This window comes from Meles meles, chromosome 2, assembly GCF_922984935.1.
Source record: "Meles meles chromosome 2, mMelMel3.1 paternal haplotype, whole genome shotgun sequence".
In the NCBI taxonomy this organism is placed as follows: Eukaryota; Metazoa; Chordata; class Mammalia; order Carnivora; family Mustelidae; genus Meles; species Meles meles.
The window spans coordinates 165202974-165216147 of NC_060067.1; the positions used below are offsets into that span (position 1 = coordinate 165202974).

The 13174-nt window shown below is 43.1% G+C and overlaps 1 protein-coding gene across 3 annotated transcripts in view; it reads left to right on the top strand.

Moving 5' to 3' along the window:
- Window positions 1-228: 228 nt before the first annotated feature.
- ENTPD4 (ectonucleoside triphosphate diphosphohydrolase 4) overlaps window positions 229-13174 on the top strand; it is a 36030-nt gene continuing 23084 nt past the window's right edge. For 2 of the 3 annotated variants that reach the window (XM_045997038.1, XM_045997040.1), the window contains exons 1-4: window positions 229-376; window positions 8228-8326; window positions 9503-9700; window positions 10206-10411. In XM_045997038.1, the coding sequence (XP_045852994.1) occupies window positions 8319-8326; window positions 9503-9700; window positions 10206-10411 (412 nt within the window). In that variant the 5' untranslated portion in view covers window positions 229-376; window positions 8228-8318. Of the gene's footprint in view, window positions 377-8040; window positions 8119-8227; window positions 8327-9502; window positions 9701-10205; window positions 10412-13174 lie in introns of all 3 variants that reach the window. The other variant, XM_045997039.1, reaches the window with a different exon arrangement.

Consider the following 13174-nt stretch of genomic DNA (forward strand, 5'->3'; position numbering starts at 1 on the left):
GATAACTGCGGTGTCGCAACACATTGCGACAGACCAGCGGCGACTGGCGGTAACCAACCCACACCACCCGTTACTTCTGTGATACCACTGTCACTTTCCGCGTTCACCCACCGCTCCACACCCCACGCCACTCATCCCGGCTCAGGCCCCGCCCCCAGAGCCGCGCTCCACCCGCCCCCTCCCGGCGTGCGCGCTCCCTGCGCCGGCGGTGACGCGCACGGGCCGGAGCCGGGCGGCGGCGCGGCTCCCGGAAAGGAGCGGAGGCTTCAGGAAGCCGGTACCGTGTCGCCGCTGCCACCACCGCCCTGCGGTGGCCGAGATGCCCTCCGCTCACAGTCCGGGAGCGCCGGACGCCGAATGGGGTGCTGCCGAGCAGGTGAGGCGGCCTTACAGGCGCAGACGAGAGGAGGGCGTAGAAGCGGCCGGCAGAGCTGGGACGGTTGAAGTGTGGGGCCCGGCGGGGCGGCGAGGGCCGCGGACGAACCCCTCTGTCGGAGGAGCCCTCCCCGCGCCTGCTGGCGGTCACCCCGGCGTCCGCGCCGCCCCCCGCCGCCCGGCCGCGCGGCCACATCCGGGCGCCCGGGCAGTCAGCCCCCGTGACCCTGGGTGGCAGGTGCTCTCCCCCAGCCCCTGGCGAGAGAAACTGGCGTGGTGCTGCCGCGCCTGCTCTAGTGACCACGCTGGATTTTCCCTCTCTCACACGCTGTGTGGGCGGATCTGGCCTCCACTGGGGAGGATCTGGCCGCGGAGAGGGGATGCTGCACCGACTGCTTCATTCCTGCCCCCTTGTCCCTAACATTGGTACTTTTCAGCCTTGCTTTTGCTTTGCTCTGCTTTTACTAAGTTTTATGCTTTAGGCTGCTCCTTGGAAGAACGGAACTATTCGGGCAATAAAGTGATAGAACACTTCTCTAACTTCAAACTTGAAGAATGCGTGGACATCTTTTAAGGACACAGTTCTCTTTGTGTAGAATATGTCCCAGAACAAGGGTCCCCAGACCCTCGTTAGATAAACACTGGTGCAGAGCATTTTCAGAGAGCACATATCACTATTAGGGAAGAAAAGAGGTGCTTTACAGTTCTGGAACTTCAATGCTAGAAGATAAACTAGGAATTACTAAAGAATTCTAAATTAGAGATCCCTAGTTTGATTTCCCAGGGCAGCCTTTAACCTGTCTTGCTTTGTGTAATGAAATTTTTCCAGTCTTGGAGGCTTGAAAGAATTATATTCTTTGTGTTATTTTGTATTTGATGTTATCTTGTCTTTGTGTTAGGTTTATTCAGTTCAACACATTAGCGCAGTTTTAGAATGGGGTTCATAAGTGGTTTACTGTTTACCTTAACATTGATCACTTGTGTCTGTTACATATTGTAATCTATGACTTACATTCTTCCAGGTATAATAGGAAGGCCTGACCTCAACTCCTGTGTCTATAGTCTAGAAAGAAGGGGGAAAAAAGGTGATCTAAGGACTTACATTCTGTACATATTTACTCAGCATGTTTATTTAAAATAAACTACACTAGGGGCACCTGGCTTACTCATTCAGTAGAGCATGTGACTCTTGATTTCGGGGTCAGCAGTTTAAGCCCCACCCTGGGCACAAAACCTACTAAAATAAATAAAGTAAAACAAACTACACTTGAATAAAGAGAAGATTCAGAATGTGGGAAAACATTAGAAAGTAAAACAGGTTAAATCTTGTCAAAGCAAAGTATTGGACCAGTGCTTTGAAAGAAGTGTAATATTGAGAGTAGGACATGCTGGGAGAAGTAATATTAGTAAAGGCCAGAGGCAAGAATTAGAAGAGTGTATGTGGGCAACAAGAGACCCACCTCACTATAGCAGGGAGATGTTATCTGGGGCTAAGGAGAGAAGAAGTTGATAAAATTAGATGGGACCATTAGATGGATGTTAAGATTTCAGGTGCCACACAGGGAAGTTGGTGTTGACCCGTAGACTCGAGAAGTTTCTTAAGCTGATGATATTTTGAAGGCAGCATTTTACACAGGTGTTTCTGAAGTGTGTCCTTCAGAGTAAAGGCAAAAGCTAGAAGATCTGCCTAGAGTCTGTCTTGAGGTAGTGATGTCTGCTGTGGTCATTTTTGATGTGTGAACTAACTGATACAGATGTGAGTTTGAAAAAGACTTGACAGGACCTAATGAATGATGTAATATGTAGACACACAGATAAGTAGGATTCAAGGTTAAGAACCAGGTGACCCGGGGCGCTTGCGTGGCTCAGTTGGTTGAGCGACTGCCTTCGGCTCAGGTCATGATCCTGGACTTCCAGGATCTCGTCTTGCATTGGGCTCCCAGCTCCTTGGGGGGTCAGCTTCTCCCTCTGACCTTCTCCTCTCTCATACTATCTCTCACGCATTCTCTCTCAAATTAAATAAATAAAATCTTAAAAAAAAAAAAAAAAGAACCAGGTGACCCTGGTCAGTAGTGAAATCTCTCTTAGGCCTAGAAAATTTGGAAGGTGGTCTTAGTTTCTGCCAAAAGATTGTGACCCCAGATTTGGACTAAAGAAGTTGTAGTAACAGGATGTCAGTAAGCTGGGATGTGGAATAGGAACTTGAGGAAGTTCCAGATTTTAGAAATTGCAGAGGTGATTTAAAATGGGACCAGAATTTTGCAAATGAATAGTGAGAGGTAGGAAGAGGTTTGATTAGGACTTGTTATTGAAAAATAGAATTTTTAAAAATAAATATTGGAGAAAATGTAGATCATAAATGCAACTATGAGCATTCTCCTCGAAACAATGAATTAGTTATTTTGATGTCTTTCCCCACAACCTAGTGAGACACAACATCCTAGACTCACTCTTCCAAGGCATTTGTTTCTTTTTCTTTTTAAGATTTATTTGTGAGTGAGAGAGAGGGAGAGAAACACACATGCTCGTGAATAAGGGAGGGGCAGAGTGAGAGAATCTCCAGCAGACCCCGCCAAGCACGAAGCCTGCTGCAGGGCTCCATCCTGCCACCCATGAGATCATGACCTTAGCCCAAACCAAGACTTGGACACAAACTACTGAGCCACCCAGGCACCCTGGCAGGGTTCAGAAAAAGAACTCTGTTCTTTTTCTTGTTTTTTAAGATTGTGTTTTATTTATTTGACAGAGAACAGAAGCAGGGGGAGCAGCAGGTAGAGGGAGAAGCAGGCACCCTGCTGAGCAGGGATCCTGGAGTCATAACTTGAGCCAAAGGCAGACGCTTAACCAACTGAACCACTGGGGTTCCCCCCACCCCACAGTTGTTTCTTTACAAAGTTCTGCCCAAGTGTTTGTGGGCTCCTTTGATTGTTCAAGGTCCTCTTGTAATCCTGTGGTATTTATATCATTCTTTTCTTCGTGTCATCTTACCTTTTGTTATCAGAGGTCTAGCTCTCCCAGAGCTGGTTTGTCTATGATTGTGTTTTCTTGTGATTTGAGAATATGCTAATGTCTGTCTTATTGTATGCTACATTTTTCACCGAAGAGCCCTTTCACTTTGCAATTGATTGATATTGTTTTCACTGTTTTCTTTAGGATTGACAGTGAGAAACTGACAGACATTTAACCATGACCCTATGGACTTCTCTCTACTAGAGAATGTTCAGCTAAGGAGGGCCTCCTCACTAGCTGAAATCATGAGTCTGTGCATCTCGCTGGTGGTAGATCTAACACAGTTTAGGCCTTTTAAAAACATGGCAGTTTTATGTAACATTAGAGTTTGCCTTCCTAAACTCCGGTGCCAAGATTCTTAGCCACAAATACAATTGGAGTTTACATTTTGAGATCAAATTACCATATTGCTGACTGCTGGGTAATACTCATACTTTTTGTCCTAAATAAAAGTAATTACTTCAGCAGTTTATAAGCTGTCCTATTTCTTCTCTGTTTAAACACAGATTGTGTCACTTACAAAAATATCTATTTATCCTTTTTGTTAAAATCCTCACGTATCTCAAAAAAAGTTCTAAGAAAAACACCAGATGAAATAATGTTTACCAAGTTTGCTATGATCATTCTAAACAGTGCAGCTTCCTGAAATGTGTTTTCTTTTCCCTTCTCCCACTGAAAGTGTACCTCTCACCCCCAAGAATCTTTTCCTGTTCCCCAGCCTCCATTGTGCTCTTCTCTGAACTGTTACAGCAGGAGTCTGGATAATTTAACATTGCCTTCTGTTATCTTCTTGATTATTTTATGGGTATTGAATTTTCTCTGTAACCAGTCTGCACAGTCCTTGAAATCTGGAGTTAGGTTTGTTGATCCTCTGTGCCCTTCGTATCCCCTCCAAGTTCGCATCATTGAATCATTAAAGGTCTTTTTCCCCCCAGTACCTTGACTTTAAGCTGTTAACTAAAACGTTCTTTTCTTTTGTTCTTAGTTCAGCTATCATGTAATTATCAATTTTTTAAAATGTTCAGATTCGAATTCCCATGTCATGGTTTTTAAGATAGACTTTCTTGATACATCCAGAAGAAGATTTGATGCTGGAAACTGGAGTGATCGGTGGAAGGTTATTTACTTATTTGGTTAATTTCCAATTATCCTTATGCATTTTTCTATTTCAGTGTTTCTCTTATTTATTTACAAGAACATTTTATATGTCAAGGATGTTTACCTCTTGTTATGTGTTTCAAGTAATTTTCCCAAGCCTTGTATTTGGGAAGGGATTTTCTTAAAAACACGCAGAAGTCTTAAACTCATATGGTCTGTTTTTTTGCATTTATGGATTGAGACATTGATGTCAGTTGTAGAAAAACCTTACTCATTCTGAGTTGGGTACATTTTCATCTTGCATTTTTATGTGTATTTTTAACATTTAAAATTTTGAACCATTGGAATTCTCATAAAAGATGTGATGTTGTAATCTCACCATATTCAAATGCTAAAAGATAGCTGCTTTATAAAAACACATTAAAATTCATTTAAGCAGCTTAGGAATTGACATTTTTTTTCTTTTTTGTGTAAACTTTTAAATCACAAATACTTTTTTTCCCAAGTTTTGGGTACATGGTATGATATAGTTACCACATTGAAACCTGAACGAATTAGAGTGATTTTTCCTGTTTTGTCAAGTGGGCATTATGAGTACTTTTTACTCTAATATCTGTGTGTGTGTAGCATTACAAATTATTTCGGAGCTGGGTCCATACCTGGTTCATCTTTACTTCTCCCATTCTCAGCCATCCAGGAAGCAGACAACACTGTGTGACAGGCACTGGTCACTGGAAAACAGAAGAATAAGAGGCTTGCCATGTAACGAGAAAGTCAACCTCAAGTATACTACAGTAGCCTACTACTGTGCTGAGCAAATGCTCTTGGGATATGAGGACTGGGGACGCCTTCACAGAGGAATCAGGCCTGACTTGTATCGCAGGGAATACATGGGAAGACCAACAGACGGACCCGAAAGAGAGAGACATTCTAAAAAGGCGGAGGAATGTGGGGGCATTTCAGTGACTCGCTGCTTATGTTTAGTATGGCTAAAGCAGAGGGTACATACCTGTCTAGTCTGTCAGGATAGGACTAGAAAGTTCAGTGCTGTCTAATGCAGAAGCTGCATGTGCCTCTTGAGCACTTGAAATGTGGCTGTTGCGGCTCAGGAACCGCATTTTTCATCTTAATTACTGCAAATAGCCACACATGGTAATGGCTACCCTATTGAAAGGCACAAGACTAGACCGGGAGAGCCCTCCTTTACCATCCCAAGGAGTTAGGACTTCTTCCTGAGGGGGAGAGAAGAGAGGTGGGGAAGAAAATGGTGCACCTGGATGGCTCAGTTAAGCATCTGACTTTTGATTACAGCCCAAGTTATGATCTGAGGGTTGTGAGATCAAGCCCCACGTCAGTGCAGAGTCTGCTAGTCCCTCTGCACCTCCCCTTGTTCATGCGTGCTCTCTCTTTCTCTCTCTCTCTCTTCCAAATAAATAAATAAATAAATAAAATCTTTGAAGGAAGGAAGAAAAAAAGTTTGGGAGGTGGGGAGGTGTCAGGATTCCCAGTTGTTTTGGAAAGATCACTCTAGTGTGTAAGTTCTTAACCTTTTTGGGTCCCAGCCAACTTTTTGACAGGCACTTTCCTGGAGTTTTGTGGTACTGGGAATGCAACAGTCAATCAAACCAACAAAAATCCGGCCCATTGTGGAACTTGACCCATGAGCAAGAGAAATGCAAACAAACGTGCACACGCTATGTTAGAGACAAGGATAAGAGTGTGGGTTCTCATGCTGGAATCTCAGCTTTTTTTTTTTTTTTAAGATTTTATTTATTTATTTGACAGAGAGATCACAAGTAGGCAGAGAGGCAGGCAGAGAGAGAGGCAGAGAGAGAGGAGGAAGCAGGCTCCCTGCAGAGCAGAGAGCCCGATGCGGGGCTCGATCCCAGGACCCTGAGATCATGACCGGAGCCGAAGGCAGCAGCTTAATCCACTGAGCCACCCAGGCGCCCCTCTCAGCTTTTTTGTATATAATCATCTTCTGTTAGCTGCATGACCTTGGGCAAGTTACTTAGCCTCTCTGCCTCTCCTGTAAAGTGTTATACAAATAGTGCCTACCTTGTGGGTCATTAAGAGGAATAAATTAATATTTGTAAGTAAGCAGGGCCTGGCACATAATAAGCTCTATATAACTATTTAATAAATAAGTAAAAGCTAAGGGAAAAAATAAAAAAGGTGGGTGGAGAGGACAGCATGATAGATGGATTGGGTGATCAGGAAAGGCCTCACTGAGAAATTGACACTAAGTGAAGACCTGGGGGCAGTGAGAAAGTGAATCACCCAGATGATTTCTAAGCAGAGGGAGCAGCACATTCAGAGGCCAGGACTCCAGAATGGCTGGTGTGGAGTGAAAAGGGAGGGCAGATGATGAGATCAGAGCAGTGACAGGTGGTGGAGTCGTGTGGAGTCAGAATAAAGCCTTCAGCACCTACTCTAAGAGCAGTGGGAGCCACTGGAGGTTCAAGCACGAGAGTAACGGGATCATAGGCCTGAGCAGGGACGGGATGAGTGTCAACTTCAGCTGAAGAGTCTGTGCCTAGAGGTCTTGGATGAAGGATCAGAGAGCCACGGGGTTGACACTACAGGTAGGAGACTAACTTGTTAGTCTGGGCAAGAGATGAGAAAAGGAACAGATTTTAGATAAAGCGAGGTTTAAAAAAAAGGGTGGAGGAAAATAAATAAACAAATAAATGGAAGGTGGAATCTGCTAGAAACTGCCTGTGGAAGGTGAGGGAGAACAAGTGGCCAGGCCTGACTCCCGTGTTTCTGGTTTAAGCAGCTTGGAGGAATTGAGACTGCGACTGCAGGGCAGGGCAGGTTAAGGGAGAAAGGAGTGAGGATTGTGGCACGAGCGTGGGTTTTAGAACTGTTTTTCATGGGCGGGTGCCGTGTGCAGCTGGAGGTATCAGTAAGTGCTTAAGATCTCTGTAGCTGTAGCTCGGAAGAGAAGCCGGGGATGGAAAAAGAAGTTTTTGCGCGATCTGCAGACTGAAGCCGTCAGTGAGGTTGAGCACGAGCAGAGCTCAGATTTGGGGGAGAACGGAGCCAAGCCAGGAAGAAATCCAGGAGAGGGCGAAGCAGCCAGGCCTTTAGGAAGGAGACGTGGGAAATGTCCTGAGAAGTTGCTGCTCAAGGGCTAGGAAGCTGGAAAGGGGAGATGGCTGTCTTGAGAGGCCTGAAAGAGATAAAGCCACAAAACCAAGGAATGGATCCAGTAAGTCAGAAGGAGGTCCTGGCTGCCAGCCCTTGCTAGCCCTTGTTTTCTCTGCGAGTTGGAGCCTGGGGACTGGAGGAGTATGAGGCCCGGGGAAGCACCAGAGTGGATTAGGAGCATGGGACCTTGTGTGGTACCTTGTGCGTAAGCTGACTTCTCTTCTAGGAGTCCCTATTTCAGATTCCCTTTCAGTGAAGCTTTCTACCTACCACCTACTGCCTGGCGCCACCCCAAGTCTCCCTTAATTCAGTACCTATTTGATGAGCTGGTATTTTGGGGTCACTGCTTGGCTTTTAGGTAGAGAGCACTAACTAGTGCCAGACTGTTGCCGTCTCTTGATTTAGGCCTACATCCCTGACAGCATGAAATCGACTTAGAAGTGGGGTGCTCAGAATAGGCCCTTCCAACAGCTTCAGTGCAAGGTTCGTGTACCAGATTATATGTGGTTGGATTTAAACCCATATTGGTAAAAGAACATAGATGTCTTCTTGGACTGTGCCATCTTTGTGACTTTCTCACTTTCTGGAACAGGAGGTTTCTAACTCCGGGAGGACCTTATTATTTCTGTAATGGTGTATGAGGACTGACTCCCAGAACGTCCCCTGGCCTCGGACCTGTCAGCATGGGAAGGTAAGTGATGGTTTCTCATCACCAGTACTTGTAAAACCCGAGGCTCTGGTGCCACAGAGACAGATCTTGAAAGGAATAAAAACAAACAAAAAACTAAATTACAAGTGAGGAGTGTTTAAAGTTATGCTACACTTCTGTTTCACAGCTCTCTTCTTCCAGGCCACCCTGGGGTGCCTGTTATAGAGAGTGGTCATGCCAGGTGGATTCTGTAGGGGTTGGGGTAGCTTGCTGTGAAGGGCAGGTGTGTTGGAATCTGTGAGGGGTTGTACTAAGCATGGGATAACTGTCTGGAAGCCGAGTGGCCCGAGGACCCACATGGAGACTAGACACTGCAGGTGGAGCACCACTGGGTTAGCGGGATGGCTCCTCCTTCTGCGACTTGTTTTAGTCTAGGAAGCACTCTTTAAAGGGAAGAGTATAGAAATTAACCACAAAACATTTATTCTAAAAGTAGCAAGCTTTTCTTCAACCTAATAATAATCTCTTATTCCTGACATACACGGAGAAGAAAAGTTTATTTGCAAAAATGGCTCAGAAATAATTTTAAAAACACAAGACATACAAAACTCATTTATTGACACTTATGCAGATATTTTTAAAGATACTGTTTTTTCTCCCATTTTGTCACTCAGTCACCAGGGAGAAATTTGCCTTGGGATTCAGTGTTAAAATCTTCCTCCTCCTGATCTGTTTATATGTTTCTAATCTAATGGACAAGGTTTTGGCCCCTAGGCCACCTTTATAGGTCTGTCTTATTACATGCATTTCCTTGTTCTGAATTGTTTTTTGGTTTCATTAACCTTAAACCTGCGTTCATTGTAGATTTATATATTTATGGTATTGAACTTCTACTTTTCTCTGATTTTTTGTTTGTTTTTGAAACAAAGCAGGGAACAAATAACCTACACAATATTGTCAAGAAAGGTGGAAAAACACAGAAATGTGATAATCATCAGGGTGTAATTTTCATTCATGTAGTTTTATAATAATGAGTAAAACAGCAAAATAGCAACAGGGAAGGTGCTGGCGTACAGCTACCTCCCAGCGGGAAAACGGGTGGCTTGACCCAAATGTTAACCTTGAGATCAGTTTAGGTAAGGTGAGGCCTCTTTGGAGCAGATTGCTTTAAAATCTGATTGTTGGTTGTTTTTTGTTTTTCGTTTTTTTTAATTTTAGGATTGGCATCTCCTGTCTTTTTCCTGCTTCCTGGCATTTTAGCATCTCTCCAGTGGGATGCCCTCGAATTCTGAATACCAATTTACGCCAGATTATTGTTATTAGCATCCTAGCCGCCGCTGTTTCACTTTTATACTTTTCTGTTGTTATAATCCGAAATAAGTATGGGCGACTATCCAGAGACAAGAAGTTTCACAGGTAAGAGAAGAAAACATTTCTAGATGGGATGCTTCATGGTACAGCTTCAGGACTTTGGGGATTAGGTTGGAATTGAAGGAGCATGTGGCTGCAGGAAACAGAATCTGTATAGAATACAGTGTGGCAGGAAAAATTAAACTGTCGGAAGCTGTTTAATCATTAACCACCAAATCCACATAGTAAGAGGATTTAAACATAAGCTTCTCCTGTGATATCTTCTAAGCTGATTTTTCAGTTAATGTCAATAGTTTGGGAATAGTTTTGCTTCTCAGAACTTGTTTGAACTTCTTAAAAGAAGTAATGACTGTATATCTGATTTAGATTATCTTTATCGCTATTACTTGGTTCTGTTTTGACTCTTTAATCATTTGGCCGTTGTAAAAATGCGATTATGGATCAGCTCAAAATTCACGGACCTGGTGTTTGTTTATTGCATTTGTTGTGTTCGGATTCAGGATGATAGTCTCTGTTTCAGTAAAAGCATATGTTCGTTTTTCTGAACAAGGTACTTGACACGAGTTACTGACATTGAAGCTACAGACACCAATAACCCCAATGTGAACTACGGTATCGTGGTGGACTGTGGTAGCAGTGGGTCTCGAATATTCGTCTATTGCTGGCCAAGGCACAATGGCAATCCTCATGATCTGTTGGATATCAGACAAATGAGGGATAAAAACCGAAAGCCAGTGGTTATGAAAATAAAACCCGGTATGTAAAAGATAAATATCTGATTGGTAACCAGGTTCTGTCCTTTATTCTCTGTGAGGTCTTTCATGTTCTTCTCTCCCTCTCCCCGTAGTAATCGCCCTGGTTCAGAGCTCACGCCAGGACCTGATTGTTTCACTTTCTTTCCCATCTTTCTATCCCACATGAGGTGACTACTCCTTGATAAAATATACAAAACCATGTCTTTCTTGTGTCTCCTGCAGCATTTATCACAGTGCCTTACTCATGTGCCTACTCAGGTGTTTGCTAGTTGACATTAATTATGGAGGGATTTTTTTTTTTCTATTTGGTGGCCATCGGTCGCTATCCCTGAAAACAGGGCAATTTCAGATAACTCATGGATATCTGTAGTCTAATACATTGATACATATTTCTCTTTTTCCCCCTCATTTTAAAAAAGTGCCCCAATGTATTTTTTTTTAAGATTATATTGTATTTATTTATTTATTAGAGAGAGAGCTCGTGCTAGTGCAGGTGGGGGTAGGGGCAAAGGGCGAGAGAGAATCTCAAGCAGACTCTGTGCTGAGTGCAGAGGAGCCCTGAGATCATGACCTGAGCCCAAACCAAGAGTCCTACATTTAACCGACTGACCCTGGTGCCCCAGTGCCCCCCACCCAGTGTATTTCTGATCATCTAGATTATTTAGTAAGAGTGACTGCAGAACTTAGAAGAGCCAGTGTTGTTATGTCCAGTTTTTGAAGATATCACAGTTTCTAAGTCAGTGTGTTGTGTAAAAATTGGGATTTGCTTTTTCCATTAAATAATTTAAATCTGTCGTTCTCAACTTTTTTCTGTATGTATAGTTTCCATGGGCATCGCCCTTCTGTCAGAAGTATTAGGAATGAAAGATGTCCAGGAGTACCTTGCAATAGGCATTTTATGTCTTGATAGTTGATAATCACTGATTTAAACAGTGCACCACAGGGGTTCCTGGCTGGCTTATTTGGAAGAGCATGTGACTCTTGATCTCAGCTCACCCCACGTTGGATGTAGAGATTACTAAAACATAAAATAAACTTAAAAAAATAAAACACTGGACCACAGATCTTAATAGAGATTCACCACTTTTATTTCATCTTGCTAGTGGGTTAAATAGTAAAATATTAAACCCAAATAATCCCAGGAATTTGTCTTGTAAAATATTAGATAATGTTGAAAAAAATAATTAGCTTATTCTCTCCTGTTTCAAATATGTAAATGTAAAGGAAGTTCAGTTTTAATGATAAAGTACCTTTCCTCATAAATGACATTGACTCATAAATTGACTCAAATGACATCCCTCGTAATGGCATTGACTGTGGGTTCTTTGAGAGCCCCCCATTCGTCATTGAATAATTTAGGCCCCACTTCCTTCTTCAGGCAACCCTTAACAAGGTGATTGTTCTTTGATATTTTGGCATCTGGGCACCAGCATATTGCTCCAAAATCCAAAACCTCTACCTTGTTTCTTAGGTTAAAGAGAGAGAATTTAATTGGAGTCTCTCATATAAGCATTATTTTAATATGAAAGTAAATTTCCATGAACAATGATCATTTTTTTTCTCTAACTCTTAATGAATGATTGTGAATTTTCAGTTTTCTGTTATCCCATTCCTTGAATTTTGATGTATTCCTAATCTAGAAACATTTTCAGGGTTAAAGTAATGTTGATCAAATAAAAAATTCACCAGAAGACTGAAAAATAAAGCTCTATAAAGCACATTGCATTTCATCTAGCTTCACATATCAGGTTCCATCAGCGATTAAACTGCTCACATGAAATAAGATAAAACCTGTCATGCCTTGCAGTTGTCCTTTGGGACATCATAGGCTTAACATGGTTCTTTCTGATGCTACAGGAATTATTTGAAGTAGAAATTCAAATACCTTTTTATAGCTCTATTTGGTCCTGAAGCAGGGACTCTCATATATAGCATTTTGGCAAAGCTCTAGAAATTTCCTTACTTAATAGATTCTGGATCAGTTGGGGCTTGGTGTCTGTTAAAACAGCATTGTTGCTGGAGTAAAAAAAAGAAAAAAAAAATCTTTTTGTCTGTTTTCTCCTCACTGCTCTGACAAATCACTTAAATCTTTCTGGATCCAGAGTTTCCTAATCTGTGAAATGAGAAATTTGGAGACTTTTAAAATTTGAAGTCAGGAAGATACTCTTTGCATAGGGAATGATCGAGGGATTGCCAAGACTGAAGCGGAGCCTGTGTTGCTTCAGGCTGCCAGAAGAGATGAGGAGAAATGAAATAATGTGAGAGGAACCAGGGAGATGTGATCAGGGACACCCAGAACACATATTGGGGGAGGGAGAGGGATTTATCCAGAATCCTGGCTTGGGCTGCTGGCTGGCTAGTGACGGTGGTCACTGGGGTAGGTAACAAGCAGTAAGAGCAGATTCGTAGTGGACGTTCAATTCAGGTTTGTATATGTGTGTGTGTTGAGTTTGGGGTCTGTAAGGACCAGCATCTGGCCATGTCTAGGGGACAGTTCCCACATGCTTTTTTGGAGGTTGGGAACATGATCTGGTGGCTACTGGTGAGATTTGGAGAACTGAGACTCAAAGGTGATGGTGGCAGCCAAAGGAGTGAGTGAGCTTGCCTGAACAAAGCGGAAACATGTTCTGGAGGGCAGGTGCGTGAGCTCATGTGCTGTCAATCCCAGTGTCTGACACATAGTCGTGGCCCAATCAGGTCTCAGTTTCTTGGAGACTAAGAAGAGAGGGCAAGACTGAACATTTAGTACCACCACCACGTAAGG